This window comes from Piliocolobus tephrosceles, chromosome 5, assembly GCF_002776525.5.
Source record: "Piliocolobus tephrosceles isolate RC106 chromosome 5, ASM277652v3, whole genome shotgun sequence".
Classification (NCBI taxonomy): domain Eukaryota; kingdom Metazoa; phylum Chordata; class Mammalia; order Primates; family Cercopithecidae; genus Piliocolobus; species Piliocolobus tephrosceles.
Genome location: NC_045438.1, coordinates 129,517,584 through 129,536,669, shown reverse-complemented (window position 1 = coordinate 129,536,669; position 19,086 = coordinate 129,517,584). Strand labels below are relative to the sequence as shown.

At 52.9% G+C, this 19,086-nt stretch overlaps 1 protein-coding gene across 1 annotated transcript in view; it reads right to left on the bottom strand.

The window, feature by feature from the left end:
- Nucleotides 1-3,893: 3,893 nt before the first annotated feature.
- The window catches only part of KCNK5 (potassium two pore domain channel subfamily K member 5), a 40,969-nt gene continuing 25,776 nt past the window's right edge, over nucleotides 3,894-19,086 (bottom strand). Inside the window, exons 2-5 of the mRNA XM_023212717.1 lie at nucleotides 10,852-10,963; nucleotides 9,560-9,726; nucleotides 9,135-9,303; nucleotides 3,894-6,697 (exon numbers count right to left, since the gene is read on the bottom strand). Coding sequence (XP_023068485.1) covers nucleotides 5,820-6,697; nucleotides 9,135-9,303; nucleotides 9,560-9,726; nucleotides 10,852-10,963 — 1,326 coding nt within the window. The 3' untranslated portion in view covers nucleotides 3,894-5,819. The remainder of the gene's footprint in view (nucleotides 6,698-9,134; nucleotides 9,304-9,559; nucleotides 9,727-10,851; nucleotides 10,964-19,086) is intronic.

Here is a 19,086-nt window from a genome sequence, read left to right as displayed (position 1 = left end):
TGCTGTTGCGTAATCCTACCCAGGAATGGGTGTGAAAGGGCTTTATGAACTGGGAGGCTGGGCCCGGTGTGAAGGATTGCTGGGAGCAGAGGTATTCCTGAGGGAACCTTGGGGACTGGGGAGCTGCTGGGACGGGAGGCCCAGCTCCCGGAATCACCTGGGTACAGTAAGAGGTGAAGATGGGGAGGTGGGGCAAATGGAAAAGGGGGTGCCAATGACAGTGCTCCCTGGGGTGGGGAGAAATAAGGTGTGCTGTATTCCAGTCCTGCCCTGCAGATTCAGGTGACTTGGCACAAGATAAGGTGACTCACCAGGCCAACTCAGCCTGCGACAAGGGCCCTCAAGATCATCCACCTGGCCTTGCGGGGACTCGCCCTCCTGGAGCAAGCCTTGCTCCCTGATTTGGCCTCTGCCCCAGGAAGAGAGGGATTGAATTACCAGTGGGAGGGGCCAGGACTCTAGTTCATTTACCCTCCATTTAGTAAACATGGAAAAGCTGGGCCCCTCTGCACTCTGGGCTCCCGGGAATCTGAAGGTGAACAAATTACTCCCTGTGCCCTTTAGTGGCTCCCAGTCAGGGGAGGAGGCGTGAGACCAGGAGGCAGGGAGCTGGAACAACATCGGAGCAGCTCGGTGGGACGGAGGCAGCTTGCTGAGGGAGGGCCTCTGGAGCACAGAGGAGGAGCACCTGGCCCAGAATCCGGGCGGGCTACAGGTAGTTGTGGAAGTCTTGCCAGAGAAGCTGACGTCCATATCTAATCCCACGAGGTCTCAGGACTTACCCAGGAGAGAGAGAGGAAGGGCATCAGGGCAGAGGAAACAGCAAGGGCAAAGTGGCTGGAGGCCAGAGAGGTGGGAAAGGAATGACAGGAGGCTGGAGAGAGAGGTAGGGGGTGGAAGAGCAATGGGGGAGCCCCTGAGTTTAAAACAGAAGAGAAACGGGCCAGGTTTGAGTTTAGGCTGCTGGCTCCAGTAATGACCAGGTGAAATGGAGTCAGTATTAGATGTAGGGAAACCAGCTGAACCAGCTGATGGGGCTCATTCATTCATTCAACAAGTATCTGTGGACCCCCTACCAGGTGCCAGGCCCTATGCTGTTGTGGGGGATTCAGGTGAGGGGCCGGGTGGCCTGGACCCTGGTGATGGGGCCACGATGGACAGACGGGACAGAGATTTTAGGGAGGGGTGTTCACTGTTAAACACATCCTGGCAATTCACGAGTTGTCATTGGTTTCTGGACCAGTTGTGCATCTATTTGGAAACTGGGAACCTGTTATTTCAGAATGGAGAGATGAATGGCAGAGCTGAGACCAAACCTCAGGGGCCTCATTTCTGGAGGCCCCACCCAGAGCTGTGCAACCCAGCCTGCCTGTCCTTCCCCGCCACTCTACCCCAGGCTTATGAGAGCTGCAGATGCAATAGTGGCTGATGATGATCTTGCCTGGCCCTTTCCAGTCGGGAGGTGAAACCCAAACATCCTGGTTTCTCTTCATCACCTCTGGCAGGGAGCTAAATGCCTCCTCCAGGATCATGGAGGAGATAAGAGGCCCAGCTGGGACCCCAGGGTCCTTCTGTGCTCTCCTCCCTCTCAGATTAGACTCCTTGAAGGGAGACGCTGCCTCCCACCTCCATCAGACTCTGGGTTCTCTGAAGATGTCTCCCCTGTCAGATCAGAAACTTAGAGGATAGAATGAGGAATGAGAATGCAAGTCAGGGAAGCTGCTTTGCTGCCAGTTAATAGTTGTTTCAGCTTGGAAAAAATCCTATATTTGCCTCAATGTCCTCATTGTAAAATGAGGATAACGGTACATAGTAGGTGCTCAGTAAACATTAGTGGAACAAATGATGGAGAGTCCAGGTGGTGCTGGTGGAGAGCTGGTGCTGGTTTACTAGGACAGCGGAGAAGCTTGCTGGGAACGGAGCCTGTGGAAGGAGGAGTGCTGCCCCCACAAGGACCCCGGCAAGTCGGCAGATCTCACCAATCCAATTCTCCCTGCCCTGCATTAGAAATACAGCAATGACGGCCTGGCATGGTGGCTCATGCCTGTAATCCCAGCACTTTGGGAGGCCGAGGCGGGCGGATCACCTGAGGTCAGGTGTTCAAGACTAGCCTGGCCAACATAGTGAAACCCTGCCTCTATTTAAAGATACAAAATTTAGCCGGGTGTGGTGGCTCACACTTGTAGTCCCAGCTACTTGGGAAGCTGAGGCAGGAGAATCACTTGAACCCGGGAGGCGGAGGCTGCAGTGAGTTGAGATCATGCCACTGCACTCCAGCCTGGGCAACAGAGTGAAACTCGGTCTCTCAAACAACAGTAACAACAACAAAACATCAATGACTTCAACAGAAGGCTTTCCCTGCTAGTATCATCTCCAGTGACTTCCCACCCATCTGGGACCCACTGGCCAGCCTCCTCCACTGCCCCCACTCCCATCCACCCTAGAGCTCCCCAGACTGTGATGGGATGTTCCCCATGCCCCCACATGGCACCCCTCCCCTGCTCATGACCCCTGGGGAACTTGAGGCCTCCTGGGCCCCACCCTTTGCTTTAGCTGCTGACCCACCTCCCACCTCTTAATCAGAAAGCTCCTAACCCTGGCCACAGTAACCCAAGGCCACACCACCCAGTCTTGGGGCTGTGCTTTACTATCTGTGAGCACAGTTCTGCAAAGCTGTGCCCCAGTCCAGCTGGGCGCCCTTAGGCAGTCATGCTCCCTAAGCTCTCGTCTCAACTGTAGACGGCCAAACAACCTGGGCTATGTTTGTCAGTGGGGTTTGTGAACAGGCCAAGTGCTGAATAAAGGCGGGGCTTACAGTGTTATTGGAACTGTTATTGCCTTGAGGCTGAATGTGATTAAAGCAAAACTAGAGAACCTTGGACCTGTGTGTGACGGGGGCAGGAGATGGGTTGTGGGGAGCAGAGAGAGGGCAAGAGGGAGTGATGTTGGCAGAGAGGGAGGGATGGTGTCGTTACAGAATTGGCTGGTAAATACACACAATCCTTTGTAAACACATCCATGCCCTCATGAAAAATGTGGTTCACTCCTGAAAGCCTTTTTTTTTTTTTCCAATGAACTCAGAAATCATCCTGTGTGGTGCTGAGCCCTGAAACGGTCATAGAAGGGGCCAGGCCCCAAACAGTTGAAGCCTGACAAAGCCTCCCTTTAGACAGATGGAGACAGATGCCCAGCCGAGCCTGGCTCCATTCTTCCTTCACATTCTTCCCAGTCCACAGTGCCCACGTTCAGGCTCCACATCTCCTGCCCACCTCTTGAGTTGAGAAGGCCTGAGCTTCGCTGAAGTTCTCTGGTCCACCTACCTGGAGCCAGGAGCCCTTTCCAGAGATGCTGCGTGTGCCACAAAACCACAGGTGGTCTCTTTCATCTCATCACGGTGGTGGAGGGGACAGGAGTTGGGCTGCCTGGGTGAATTTAGGTTCACCATTTTTACTGAGATTTTTGCACAACGCAACCTCTCTGTGCCTGTCTCCTCGTCTATAAAATGGAGAGGTACTGCCCCCCTCAGTGCTCTTGCCAGGTCAAATGAGTCCACTCACATACTATTCAGTGCAAGCATTTAGTGCCTAACAAAGTGGTGAGTGACGCGTTTGCCATGATCACTCCTGCCTCTCCCCTTGCTCCTCCGACTCCTTCCTGATTCTCAAACCTCTACTGCAATGTTCCTCCAGCATCCTTACCTCCCCACAGAGGCCTGCCTCTCCCTGTTCTCTTCACCCCTTTTCATTCTTTTCTCCCCTCCAGACCATCCAATCCTCTTATCAGTCAGTCCTGAGTCCTCCTTATCCTCTGTGGATGCGCCCAGGCTCCCCTGCTGCTCAGATGCCAGAAGCCAACCCCTCTCTAACCTGCCCCCCACACAGCACACACCAAGCTGGCCTGTCCACCTCATGTTTTATTGTAAAAATGTTAAAATAAATTACATTTGACAATATTGCCAATATGTACATACAGTGTGTGCAATGCCAGGACAACCAGCAACAACATGAGTTCATGAAAACATTTCACAGAAAAATACGAGGCTGTTCCTTTTCAGGCCCCTGCTGGGCAGCAGCCTCTGCAAACGGCTAGAGAAGTGGGAGTGTGGGCACATGCCCATCACCGTCTTCACATGTTGGGGAGGTGGGCTCTGGCCTCACCACCCCACAGTAGTGGGGCAGAGGGCAGCGAGTGAAGGGGGCTGGGCGGCTCTGATGACTTGCCTCCTGCCCGGCCTCCAGTCACCTGCAATGGATGTCCCTTCCTGCCTTTGCTCACCTCAGTGTCCCCTTCTCCACCTCTGCTTGGGGACATGGTCCTTGACATCATGGCCTTGGATGAGGTCACCAAGAAAGGCCCAACTGAGTTGCACGGCAGGAGGGCAGACACTGGACCTCCCAATCCTTACGACCCTGCTCTTTAACCGCTGGCTCTGAAGCCAACAACAGATTCCAGGTATGTAAAAACAGCAGTTTAAAAACATAAAACAAAAAAATAACAAAAACATTCAGGACACAGTGGGCCAGCCCCAGGGTGAACATCATGGAGAAGCCAAGAACTCCAGTAGCAGCAAGTCCTGCCCACCCCTCACCAGAGAGTCCAACCGTTTTCACATTATCTTTTGCTCCCCAGCCCAAATCCTTTCCTTTCCTTAAACACACACACGGGTGCACAGGTGTGCGTGCGCACACACGCACTGCACACACACACATGCACATCAAACAGCAGCTAGAGAGAGGAGCTTGATTCACATATTTGACCATCGCCCATTTGTGGGCCAAGAGCAATTTGGCCTCACCCTGCCTGGCCCAAGGGGGCTGGTGGGAGGGGGAAGTGGGCAGTGAGATCCTTGTTCAGGGCACAGGGAAGGAGAAGACAGCAGGATGGGGAGTGCAGCTCCTCAGGCCAGGGGGCAGGGTGTGCAGTTCTCCGGCAGGCAGGAGGGGTAAGGGTAGAACCAGCCAGAGCTGAGCCTCACTCTTGCAGCTCCCTGGCCACCAGCCCTAGCAGTCCCGGCTTCCAGTAATCCATGCCCTGCCACTCTCCCTCCTACCACTCGGGGGCCCACAGAAAGCCTTATGTCTGCCACTGCTTGACCTGAGACGGGGAACACGGCTTTGGGCTGGGACTGAGTAGACCAACAAGGAGGATGAGGACCCCAGGCCCCAGGCCCCAGGCCCACATGGGACTTGTTTCCAGGTCCTGTGAGTCAGGACTGTTTGAGCCCCTGCCCGCATCTCCTCACTCCAACCTCCAGCAGCCTCCACCCCACTACAGTTTGTAGTAGGTGGCCCACCTGACTGGCAGGCCCATAGCTGGGATGGGGGTGCTCCTGCGGAGGTACAGAAAGCACGGAAACACCTGACCCCACACACAGCGGTACCACCCCAGACACTTCAGAGCTCCCTCTCCAAATGCCCAGCTCAGTAATACCGGTAAACTTAAACAGCTGAGGCCCTGGGCCTCAGAGAACCGTGTGACACTCCAGCAAATGGTGGGGTGAAGACCATGTGGGCAAGGCCTCCTCAGGGTCAGTCCTGCCCACCTGTCCCACCAGCCTGCACGCCTTTGCGTTGTGAGATACACCAGCCAAGTTCAGGACAGACGCCCCCACAGCCAGGGTACGGTTCAGCTGGATAACAGAGGCCCTGTCCTGGGCATACATCTAGCTGGGGATGATGGAAGGTTAGGAAGGCCCCTGGCCCCCACTCCCAGTTCCAAGGCTGCCCCCCAACCAGGGCCAGCGGTCCTGGCCATCTCGGGACACCCCGGGGTGAGGGGGGAAGAGGCCGTCAAAGGTGGGGTGGGGAGCCGGCCCCGCCTCACGTGCCCCTGGGGCTGTTAGCCTTGTTGTACTCATTCATTAGCTGTTCGTAAGGCACGGAGAGCTCAGACTCAGTGCTGGTGAAGGTGGACTCATCGGAGGACGGGAACTCGCCCATGTTCAGGGGTGCCTTGGCTTCGGGCCCCTGCTGGGGGCTCTCCTCCCCTGCCAAGTTGTCCTCTAGCGAGGACTTGGAGGTCTCCTCGTCCGAGAGGCCAGCCCCCGCGTTCACGAAGGTGATGCTAGCGTCCTGGAAGATGAGGGGGTGGTAGTCCTGGGCGTCCCATGGCTCGCATTCCTCGCTGATGCGGTCCAGCTGGTTCATGAACACCTCGGGGGCAGGGGAGCTGTCTTCAGGGGCCCGGGCCATGGCCTCCTCATCTGGGGGCCTTGATACGTGGCCTTTGCTCCTCAGTGTCTGTGACACCTCTTCCAAGGTGGGCATCCGGTTCTTGGAGTAGACCACCAGGGGCACCAGGGAAGGGGGCAGTGCTGGGAGCCCACTGCCTTGAGGCCCCAGCCCTGGGCCCGGGCCCGGGCCCGGGCCCGTCTCCCCACCCCCGCTTGTCTTCATGGCCTTCTTCCCGATCTGCTTGATGAGGTCGTTGTAGGTCTCTTCCTTCTTGGAAAGAAAGCTGAAGATGTTGACGTCCTTGGAGGCCGTACTTCCCTTCACTTGCAAGGCCTTCCGGGAGTGTGGGGAGCTCTCAAAGGACTCCTTCCGTCGTCGCCGCCGCTTCTTAATGGCTTTATGGACTTCCACAAACATGCTCACCTTCCAGTTGACAAAAAGGGACAGCCAGGCCAGCCCCAAGTAGATCCAGAGCTCCACGAAGTAGCGGTACAGGGCGTGGTAGTTGGCGCTGGGGTTCACACCTGAGCAGACAGGCAGTCCAGAGGTCAGAGAGTTAGCAGGGCCCGGGAAATATGCAATGGCCAATGCTGTGTGATCTGAGCAGGAATCAGGCCAGAGCACAGGATGGGGGTGCAGTGGGATAAAAAGGGGCCTGTTCTAGACCCTGGACTATCCCATCTTCCCGAAGGGCTTGGGCCCACTGTCATTCATGACCCCATCCCAGTATCCAGCCTGTCTCTGAGTCTCGGTTTCCTCAACTACAAAAAGTCAAGACAGGCCAGGCGCAGTGGCTCATGCCTGCAATCCCAGCACTTTGGGAGGTCAAGGCAGGTAGATCACTTGAGGTCAGGAGTTCAAGACCAGCCTGACCAACATAGTGAAACCCCGTCTCTACTAACAATACAACAATTAGCCAGGTATGGTGGCAGGCACCTGCAATCCCAGTTACTCAGGAGGCTTGAACCTGGGAGGTGGAGGTTGAAGTGAGCCAAGATCACACCACTGCCACTCTAGCCTGGGAGGCAGACAGAGACGCCATCTCAAAAAAAAAAAAAAAAAAAAAAAAAAAAAAAAAAAAAATTCAAGACAGTGACTCTTTGAAGGAAGCTAAAGGGGTTTTGGGGGACTGGCAATGTAACCAACACACAGGTCAAGAAATAGTTCATGAGTATTTATTTGCCTTTCTGTTGATTCTTCTACCATCCCCAGCTGTTCTGTGTATATAGTACAGTTCACTTAAAAACTGAAAGGATGGATATTACACAAGGGAGCCCCCAGCACCCTCCAAGCTGGGGCTAGACTCACACTGGTGAATTACAAACAAGGCTGGTGGTTAGGTCAGGATGACCCAGGAAGCACCCACCCTGGCAGGAAATACTTTGAACCATTGAACCATTTTTATTTTCCTTGAAGGTCTGGTCTGCCTTCCTGACTTCTTCCTTCTGGCTTCCTCAAATCAGCTCTCCCTCGACCTGGAGGAGGGCTCTGTCTGCTCCACATCCCCCTCCTGTTGCAGGGAGCCTTCCTGGATTACCCTCTATAGCTCTGAAGGTTCTTCTACACTCCAGGATTATTTGAAATGTCTTTTACGACTACATGTACAGGCATGTTGACCCATATTCCATTTGCCCCCTTGACTAGATACAAGAGCAACTTACAGAAGGGATCTGGAGGAAGGGGGCTACCTCTTTCATCAGACTAGAGGTTCTTCTAGATGCTGTCGCCCGGTCGGTTCTCCTCCTCTGACCCGGCTCAGATAGCAGGTGCCCTGAGTGGTTCTGTTAATCCTGCTCAAGGCTCTCAATCACAAGCAGAGTTTCATGATGACAGTAATGGGGGCACACACTAATATAGCCAGGCCCTACCCTCAGCACTCATGAATAGCTATTATTTTTACTAATTTTACAGATGAGAAAGCTGAGGCAGGGTTTGGTGTCTTGCTGGTGCTGAGAAAGTATGGCTAAATGTACATCTGTATTTCCCTAATACCAGAGGCATCTCCTTAGCCTGCTCTGGGCCTCAAGGGCTAGACAATGGCAGGGTTGTGCCTTGTCCAAATGTACTGCCCAGGACAGCAGGTCCAGACTTGCTAGGGTCAGGGGAGTGTTTGCGCCTCTCTTTCCTGTTCCTCCCCCAACTCAGCCAACTGCTCCCAGATGCCACATACATCAAGGACAAGGCTAGTGGTCTCCCACTACCCCAAAAGGGAGGGGGTAGAGAACAGAGGCCTCTGGAGCAGAAGTTGAGGTCACTGGGGCGCTGGGTCAACAGGGTCAAACAGGGTGTCACGAAGATTAAGAAGCAAGATGCTGTGCAGGCCACAAACACAAGTTCATGCGCGGCTGGGGCCAGCTGGTGACAGGCCTTCAGACAAAGGGGCCAAAGAACCTCATCGCTTCCCCGGATTAAGCAGGGGAGGAGTAGGAGGGAGTGTCAGGGCTGGGGGCAGGGCAGCTGGGGAGAAGGCCTCCCTTGTCTTTAAGCTTGCTATAGCAGGAACAAAGCCCCAGGCCTCTGAGCCATGTCTCCAGGACAGCTCCCTCAGCTCTTGTGAAAGACGAAAGGCTGCTGAGGGCGTGGAGGGGGTGCTGGTGGGCTCAGGGGCTCCCTGGGTAACAGGTACCAACCGCGCAGGCAGAAGGCCCTACTTGCAAGCCCTCCATGAAGCCAAGCTCTGGAGTCATGGGAGAACAGAGGGAAAGGAGATCAGAGACTGAGCAGAGAGGAAAGGAGGGGGAAAAAGTCATGTCTGAGAAAGGGAACCACAGAGAAAACAGTCTTCTGCCACTACTCCAGGTCTTGGTTTCCTCTTGCAACTGGCAGAGTGGGTTGACAATCCCACTGGGTAAGAGAAGTGCCAAGAACATGGAACCCTACCATGGGCACCCCTAACATAGGTCTGCTGCACTGAAACCAAAGAAGCAGAAAAACAGGTGGGAGGCTGAGGTAGGGACTCACCGGCCACAAAGTCACCGAAGCCGATGGTGGAGATGGTGATGAAGGAGTAGTAGAGGCCCTCGATGTAGTTCCACCCCTCAGTCACCATGAACACGAAGGGTGGGATCACCAGGTGGACCAGGACGCCCCACACGATGAAGATGACTGTGCAGGTGATCTGCGCCTTCCGCTGATGGGGAGCAGGAGGACAAGTCAGACAACAGTGGAGACTTGGAAACCCAGCAAAGGCACCCAGAGGTCTAGGGAGGCAGCTAGAGGAGAGGCTAGCTGGGTACCCAGCCTGACCTAGGAGGGCAAGGAGCTGTGAAACTAGCCTCTTGCCATCTGTCCTTACATCCCTGGTCCATTTCCTGGAGCCTTCCTGTCCTCCCCTCACCTGTCATGGTTCCCCCATCTCTGCCCAACACCCAGGGTAGGGGACATACCAGACTCACGCCTCTCTTGGTAAGGAACTGCCCTAGTCTCTTGGCGCGTCCCCCGAAGAACTTGCCCAGGGCACTGATCCACGTCAGGCAGAGCGGCACCCCGAAGAGACCATAGAAGACGCAGAAGAGGCGACCAGCAGGGGTCTTGGGAGCCACATTGCCATATCCTGAGGAAGGAGAGAGTGAGGCCAAGAACAGGAGGGGTGGTCGAACCAGTGGGCCTTGCTTCCAACACATACACAGCCCATTCTCTAAGATAAACTGATACTGATCTATTATCAGTACTTAAGTAATGACATTTCCCTTGATCATACGCTGATCATGATCATTGATAAAGCAATTATGATGACATGAGCTGTATCTCCTCCATCACACAAGGAGCTCCCTGAAGGCAGGGACTAAGCCTGGTCAACAGGTCTTCCATTAGTCCATATGGTACCATTGTGCAAGTTACAAGACATGCTGTCTGTGTAGATTCCCCAGAAGCACTGTGGTAGATGGTCTCCAAAGATAGCCATCCTCAATTCCCTCCCTTCTTATGCAACTGTTCACACCAACGTGCTGTCTAATCCTCTTCCCTTGGAATCTGAGCTTTAGTGGCTTCACAACAGAAGCAGTCTAGGCAGCGGAAGTGATGCCGGACAGGTGAGGTCTAAGAAGCCTGCTTTTCGCCTTGGTTCCCACATGCAGGTAGAAAACACATGCAGAGGCCTTGTGTTTTCATCCCCAGCTGAGCTCCCAGCCAACAGCCAGCATCAGCTGTCAAACCTGTGATGGGAGGAGCCATCTGAGCCATCAGATGAGTTTGGCTTTCAGAAGACTCCAGCCCAGCCATTGTTTGACTGCCACTGCATTGGGAGCCCAGGCAAGAACTGGCCAGCTGAGCCCAGTCAAGCTCACAGAATGGTCAAAGAGAAGAAGCTGCATTTTGAGCCAAACTTCTGGACTGGTTGGCTATGCAGCCTGAGAACCAAAACAGACACCCAGCTTGGTAAGTAGTCATGATCTGGGTTTCTGCAATGAGCAATCTGGTTAATCTCTTGCATGGCTCTGGCCATGAGGCTGTGTCGCTGTTTCTGCTCAAAGAGCCCAGGTCGAGATTCATGGAAACCTTCCCAGGCATGATCAGCTACCAAGGACTTACTAAATCCCTAAGAAAGTATCAAAAGAATAGCCTGCAACTGGCCTGATTGTAGCCCCAATAGGGCTGAGTGACCAGAGCTGGGTTTCTAGGAAGGTTCTGAGGAGCTAGGGCATGGATGTATGTGTCCTACAGGTCCCAGAAGACTTACCAATGGTGGTGATGACAGTCGCTGCAAAAATCATTGCATTGGGCCAGTTCCAGTTGTTGAAGGTCTGGTTCCCTGTGATGGCCACACCCTGTCCTGCAGCATCAGATACCACCTAAAATGAGAAACAGTAAAGGTCAGAGCTGAAGCCACACTTAACAGATGCTGACTGACAGAACTGCACTAAACTCCTTGTAAGCATTCTCATTTAATCATCACAATAAGAAGGTGGCAGTGTCTCCATGTTACAGATGCAACATTGTATAGAGGATCAGGGAGGTTACCTGATTTGCCCAAGGTAAAGATATGAACCCAGGCAATCTGGCTCCAGAGTTCATTCTTTCACTGAGTCAATGATTCTCCAACTTACTAGCATGCACCAGGATCACCTGGAAATCTTGTTCAACAGACTGCTGGCCCCTACTACCCTGAGTTTCTTATTTAGGAGGTCTAGAAGGAACATTTCTAAACACGTTCCCAGGTGATGCTATGGATAGGGACCACACTTTGAGAACCATTGCACTAGATTATTCTGCCTCTCAAAAAAAGCACATGTGAGGCAGACACACACAAGGAGGTCCCCTGTGCCCTTCCCAGCCCTCCATGGAGGGTGTTCTATCTGCAGAGACCAGGTCCTTGTTTGGGGTTGGCTGGGGAGGGGCCTCCCATATACCCTTCAGCCCACTGCAGGACACCTGCTGAGGTCAGCTCAGTGCCCTGTTGACTTGTCCTCAGAGGGCATGCAAATCAGTAGGTCCTCCTTTCCGCCAGCCTAGGACTCTACCCTCTTCCCTACAGGCTCTTACTTCCCTCCTTTTCCTGTAGCCCTTTCTCTCTCTACCCTGGGCTGAGCAACTCTCTGGGAAGGGACAGATCAGAAGGTGAGTACATTTCAGGGTGACTCATAATTGTGCTATCAATCCCCAAAGAGCTTCCAGTAACTGTGGATAACAAGTGAGAGGCCAACTGGGGATGGGATGTCCCCCTGGAGATTGCAGGGGGCGGTGGGGCAGAGGTGTGGGGAACCTATCTACTCTTGCAATACTGACAGCTGTAAACCTGTTTCCATCTGACTAGGCCTTAACTCTGCCATCACCACTGGCCTCAACCTATCTGTGGGGCTTTATCAGCTGGCAGGGCCTGGACTCCAGAAGTCGCCTAAGAAGAGGCTCTAAATTTGGGGCTCCGTGGGGCTCAGGCCCTCCACGGAGGGCCTGAAGATGGGTAGGCCATCCAGACCAGAAGCTAGGCATTCAGCCAAATTCCCTATAAAAACCAAGGACTGAGAAAGAAGAGACAGGAGAGTGAGGGATGGAAACAGAGGGAGACAGAAAAACCTTGTTTCTAACCTACCCAGGGCATGATTGAGGTTTGGTGGGAAAAAAGGGCATGGGTGGGTTGTTCTGAAGGAATGTGCAATTTGCAGAAGCAGCAGCCGGCCTGTGTAAGTGGATCTGCACACTCTGCAAAGAATGTTCCATGACGGCATGCTTGTCTGTCAGACCATCAAACCACACTGCTCACTGCCCTGCCTCCTCTGGCATTTCATAGCATCTCCAAGGCTAGGAAGGCTGTGCAGGATCAAAGTGGAAAGTGGGGACCATCGCATCCAACTCTGGCCAAGGCAGCCCCTACCCTCAGAGAGCTCTCTGTCTAGCTGGCCAGACCATTTCAATGTGAAATGGCTAGAGGATATTCAGATACTAACAGGCCAACAGCAGAGCTAAAACAAATACTAAGGACCATCCAATGGGTTTCCGAAAACATCAAATCTGTTTGGAGCAAGAGAATGAGGAAGTACCAGGGTCACGTTAATGATAAACAGATGGCAGAGAAAGCGGAACCACTCAGCTCTCCTTTGGCATCTACCTTTGTTATCTCAGATATCAATCTTCAATGGGACTGGCCTATAAGAAAAGAGTTATCTAAGAACGTACAAGAACATCTTGAAATGATAATTGAATCACTGACCAAAGGTGAGTCTGCAGCACCACCTCTGGTCATCCCCCGTGGAATCATGGGGAACAGGAAAGATGTTGGAAGACAAGCTGTTTCCATTTTTCACAAAAAGGAAAAAGGTGGATTCTAGAAATTCAGAAAACAAACCTGAACTCTTGCAAACTTCAAAATGGGGACAGGAGAATGTCTGGAACATGCAGAAGAGGAAGTGGTGGGCACTAGAAACTAGCACAGATTCACCCAGAACAAGTCATGCTCAGCTAAGTGCATCTCCTTTTCAATGGGGTTGCACAGCCTTGAAGTTCTGTGGAATGGAATCCATCTAGATATCAGCAAGGTGGCTAACAGATGGGCTTAAAGAAACTCACGTGGACAAGACACAGAAATGTCAGTGGAGCCAGGATTAATTGGGTCCATTCAAAGGCAGACAGACAACCCCGGGAGGTACTGATCATTATCAACCCAGACTGAGTCTCCACCATCATGCTTAAGGCCTGGCTTTCTTCAATATTTTAAACCACAGCACAATGAGGACAGAGATGGCTTACCAATCCAATGAGCCATGCATGCAAAATTGGGGATAAGGATGGGATGGGAAGATAGCTAACACACAGCAATGGCAGTATCAAGATTCAAAATCATCTGGCTTGATATAGGGGCCAAAATCAACAACATACAAGTATCTGCTTAAATGTTTAAGTCTTATACTTTGGATTGGAAAAGACTGGTAAAGGATTGAAGGGAAAAGTCCCTGGATATCAGCTGACCATGAATCAACAAACACTAGGATGGCTGACACAAGAAAAGTAAATGCAATCTCAGGCTATGTCAACTCCAGGTCTATCCAGGGCTGGGAGGTAACAAGCCCACTGTTCCTTGCAGGGTCAGGCCACATACGGGGCACCTTGTTTCGTTCTGGGTGTCAGACTTCACATGATATGCTATCCAACAGGCCAAAAGTCAAAGGGGAGATGGGGTGGCTGTTTTGGATAATGAGTCTACAAAGGGCTACTCCTTGTAGTCATCAATTTCTGATAATGCAAAGTATTTAGACGGGGGTAGCCAGCATCCATCAAGGGTGTTGTGGAAGGTATGTCTGGAACAGGGGTTCTCCACTGGGGTGGTAGTGCCTTTTGGAAGTGTCTGGCAATGCTTTCTAAGGAGGAATGTTGCATGTGCCAGGCACTGTTCTAGGCAGTGAGGATACTACAGTGAAGGGACAGAATATCAGACCTCCTCATATGTTTATTCTAATGGGTGATGGGAGATGCTCTGGCATTGAGTAGGCAGGGGGCTAGAGATGCTAAATGCCCTGCAATTAGCAGGACAACCACACCTACAAGGCCAAAAATGCTCCCTCCGGGAAATACTAGCTTGCCAAAGGTAACCTGTGATTTGGGAATCATTTAGTAAGCTCTAAGGAGACATCAAACAAAAGAACTGGCAAAACAGGGTAACTGAAGAAGGCATTAAGTTTGGGAGTGAGGAGAGGTGGAAGAACTGGGCTTTCTACCCTTCACCCCACTGACCGTGTGCCCTATGGGCACCAGCTCACAGCCTCAGGCCCTGGCTTATCAGGCAGCCACAACATTATGTGCTTTCCCCATGACTTCTAGTATCACTCTGTGGTTGCCCAGCAAGGGGCAGGCAAAGGAGGCGCTGGAGAGAGCCCCTAACTCCCCGGGGCTGCAAGCACTACTCATTCCTTGCAAAGACCCAGTGGTGGCAGTTACACCTACTGGGCGGAGAGAGGTTGGTTACCTGGCAGAACCGGGCTAGGTTGTAGACTGTCCGGTTTCAAGCCTGCAACTTCAAGCCTCCCCGCCTCCCTCTGCCTGGGTCTGCCTGCCCCTGGGCTGCCCCACTGACCCTTGCTGTTGCCTCCTCTGCTGTGGTTCCCAAGCAGCTGGCCTGAGAATCAGCTAAATCAGCAAAGTATTTAGACCGGGGTAGCCAGCATCCATCAAGGGGTGTTGTGGAAGGTATGTCTGGAACAGGGGTTCTCCACTGGGGTGGTAGTGCCTTTTGGAAGTATCTGGAAATGCTTTCTAAGGAGGAATGTTGCATGTGCCAGGCACTGTTCTAGGCAGTGAGGATACTGCAGTGAATGGACAGAATATCAGACCTCCTCATATGTTTATTCTAATGGGTGATCGGAGATGCTCTGGCTCTACCCAAGTGCTAGTGGAGAGAAGCAGTACTAGTGCTGCTGTATGTCAGACACCCCTCGCCGGGGCTTTTACACACGTTACCTAACTGGCTTTTCCTGTCATTCTGCCAGGCATCACTTGGCAGAAGAGGAAAGCCGGGCTCAGGGAACTGAGGTCTGGATGTGAATCTGGGGTGCCAGCTCCCTATTTCCACCATGTGTATCTGTGGATACCTCAGTGATCACGGTTGGGATTATGCAGGAAGGTGGGGGGGGGGGCTTTAATCGGTCTACCAGAACAGAAAAGCTGACCCAGGACTGAGGCCATCACTGGGTTAGGGGGAGGGACATGGGAGAGCCAGGTAAACACCCTGTCAGACAAGGCGTCCCGTCCTCGGGGTTAGGGAAACAGCTTTCGCGGGAGGAGGCGGCCCCTGTTCACTGGCTGGATTCTTTAACTTGGCTCCCAAATTCACACGAGACAATATTTTCATTTTCCATACAAGCCTGGAGAGTGACGGGAAACGGGGAGCCTGCACACAGCCCAGGCCCAGCTCTTGTTTGGGAACGGAGTAGAGTTCCCTGCCTCTGTCACCATCATCATAAAGCAGCTGTGATTTACGGAGGGCTTCCTATGTGTCAAGAGTTGGGCTAAGCATTTTATGTGCCTTTAGCTCATTTAGTGAGGACAGAATCCTGCTGGGAAGATACTATAATTTTTTCCATTTTGCAACTGAGGATTTGAGGCTTAGAGGGGTTAAGAAAGTGCTAAAAACAATGAAGCCAGGACTAGAACCCAGGCCCATCTGGGTCCTAACTGCTGTTCTCCTATCTCCTGTCCCCACAAAGGCCACAGGAAAAAGGCCTGTGCATACTTCCACCCCCTTCCCACCAGCTGAAAAAACAGTCCCCTAAAACCAGTTCAGCCACTCTGACCAGCCCTCATTCTGTTGCTCCAGTGAGGAAACAGCCATGTGTGCCCTTGCCCAGAGCTTCAGACGGCCAGCTGCCCCAACCCTACCTTCCCAGGCGCTCGCTGTGCGGACTGAGTCATCTGGATTCCTAGACATCCCCTCATCTCCCAGGGATCTGAGGCTTCCCTGGGCAGCGGTGGGGCTTCCCCTTCCTGGAGAGAGGGATCTAGACTGGGGCTCTGGGACATGCTGCCCACCTTCAGACATGGGCAGGTAGGGCAAGGTGGGCGCTTCCCCTTTACGGGGTGGGGTAAGGGAAACCAAAGTCCAGATGTTAGCCTGTTGGGATCACAACTATCTGGCACCCATAGAGCTACTCCAGGCCCTGCCTCCAGCTCTGCAGCCACCATCGCTTTAGGATCACAGGACTCTTTCTTGCTCTGCAGGATGCAGCCTTAACAATCTTCCTCAATTCCAGCCTCTGCTAGACTCCTGGATTGTCAGTGGTTCATGGGTTCATGGGCCAACCCTCCTTTACCATTCCCAGCTGCATCAATTCTTTTTTCTTTTTCCTTCTTTTTTTCCTTTTTTGCGATGGAGTCTCGCTCTGTCGCCCAGGCTGGAGTGCAGTGGTACAATCTCAGCTCACTGCAACCTCAGCCTCCTGGGTTCAAGCGATTCTCCTGCCTCAGCATCCCAAGTAGCTGGGATTATAGGCACGTGCCACCACGCCCAGCTAATTTTGTATTTTTAGTAGAGACGGGGTTTCTCCATGTTGGTCAGGCTGGTCTCAATCTCCTGACCTCAGGTGATCCACCCGCCTCAGCCTCCCAAAGTGCTGGGATTACAGGCGTGAGCCACCATGCCCGGCTATCAATTCTTGATTCACTGTGTCAAAGCTCACTTGCCCCTCTGGAGGGACAGTAAAATCAGGCCCTGGAAAGGAAAATAGAGCTGATCTCCTTATGTGCATGGTGCTTGGTAGTACAGAAAGAAACCTATCATTCCTCTCACCTCCCCTCCCAGCCGCCTTGTAAGGGATGTGGGCATGGCTTATTCATTCTTATTTCATAAATAATACATTGATATTTAAGCACTTATGAAGACAGGCACATAAATCTAAGCACTTCACTTATCTCACAAAATGTCAATACCCTCTAAAGTAGATACTATTACTACCCCCATCGTACAGACGAGGCAACAGAAGCATTTGCCCAAGGTCACAGAGCTAGTTAGTCGTGGAGCTGGGATGAGGGCCCAGATGGCTCCTAACCTCTGCACTATCTAGAGATGGGGGAAAAGGCACACAGGTGGGCTTCTAGGTACAAGTGAAATGGCCTACCAGGCAATATCCACAGACATGCAGAGACTCCCCTAGAGTGTCAGCTTCATGGGGACAGGGCCTTTTATTTGTTTTGTGTTCCACTGATGTATTCCCCAAACTTAGAACACTGCCTAGCACACAGTAGCTATTCAACAAATATTTATTGAATGAGTGAATAAATACATTTAAATAAATAAGGGTATATTCCCTGGCCTCAACTCACTTGTCCTCTAGTGCCCCTCCAGCCCCAACCACTTCCAGCATCATTCTGCAGTTGGCTTTTAACCAAATTCATCAGTTAAACAAGGTGGAGGCCTGAAGAGCAAGAGGGCAGGAAGAAGAGGCACAGACCCCAGCAGCGGCAGGGCTCACAGGGCTGCTGAAACCACCAGCATCCAAGTGGTCTTGGGTTGAAGAGGCGGGGGCCACCAGGCTGAGAGGAGAGGGCAGGGGGCCGGGAGCTGGGGAAGGGGCAAGGTGAGGGAGGCAGACAAGAGCCCGGAGGAGAGGGTTCAAGATGGGAGAGTAATCAGCAGTGGAGGGGGAGAGGTCCCTCAGGTGGCTGGGACTGTCCTTCCTGCAGGGAGGAAACTCCCTCGGAAAACTCCCTCGGGAAACTCCACGAGGGCAGTGGATGTACCGAGAGCAGGCAAAGGGACGGAAAAGTCAGTAGAAATTGCACATCTACTTCCAGCTAAAACCTGCCAGATGGGAGCAGGTTTTCAGCAGAAACCTCTGGGCTTCTGACTTTCACAGGTCTCGGAGCCCTGTCCTCACTAGGAGGAACAAAGAAGACAAGGCAGGTGACCCTGCCCGCATTGTTCTCAGGCTGACCACTTTCCTTACTGAATCCCAAAGCCCCTCCTCTCTGAGGGCACTCAATCAATCCCATTGGCAGCAGGGCCGCTGCAGCTCAGGCTGAGCTCTACCTAGGAAGCCACAGGGCCATCTTTTAAATGCAGACCTGTGCTCATGGAAAAGGTGGAACCAACCTGGATTTGAATCGGGGGGTCTCTCAATGGCTGGCAACAAACCTCTGGGTAAATAACCTAGCCTCTCAGCCTTACTTTCTCTGTCTGCAAAATAACACCTACTCTGCACATAGGAAAAGCACCTAGGACACAGTAAGCACTGGATAAATGTATCTGCAATCAATATTGTGATTCACATGTGTGTCCGTCAGGAACAAGACCCTGCAGAGATCTGAGACGCAGGAGCAAAGCTGCTCACCCCCAAAGCTGACGCAGAGGGGCTGGCACGTCCCGGACAAGTGGTAGAGAAGGACTAGGGGTTTCAAGTCCTGTGCCTGGAAGACAGGAAAGGGTGAGAACACTGTCCCTAACCTTCTTCACAACTGCCACCTCTTCCCATTTCCCCATTTTAACAGAGAAAACTGTCGATTTTCAGCCTGATCCATCAGCTCCCTCAGGCCACATGGAGGAAGGGACTGTGGCTCCAGAGATATTCCCTGGCCACCTGATGGCTGGGAGTCAGGGGCAGAGGGAAACGGGCAAGCCCAAGATGCCTCACCCCATCCCTCAGAAGCCCTATCTCTCCTGGCCTCTGCCCCTCAGAGGCTCACAGTCACCCTGGCCAGTTTCCTGTCCAACCAAGCCAAGTTGGGCAGGACTGCTGAGGGAAAGAAATGCCACCATTGGTCCCATCCTGTCTTCACCGCTTCCCCGCCATCACCCCTGGCAGCCGCCGGGTACCTCCCCATGTGAGGCTGAGGCCAGGAGGTGTTAGATGGCAGCTTCTCTGAACTCTAGTCCAGCTCCCTCCCAGTCCCCACCCGGTGTGACCATGAAGCAAGACATGGGCAGTGGCTCGCAGTGCAGGCTGCTCAGCGGATCCCCTTGGAGGTTAAATAAATGCTACGCCTGGTCCCCAGC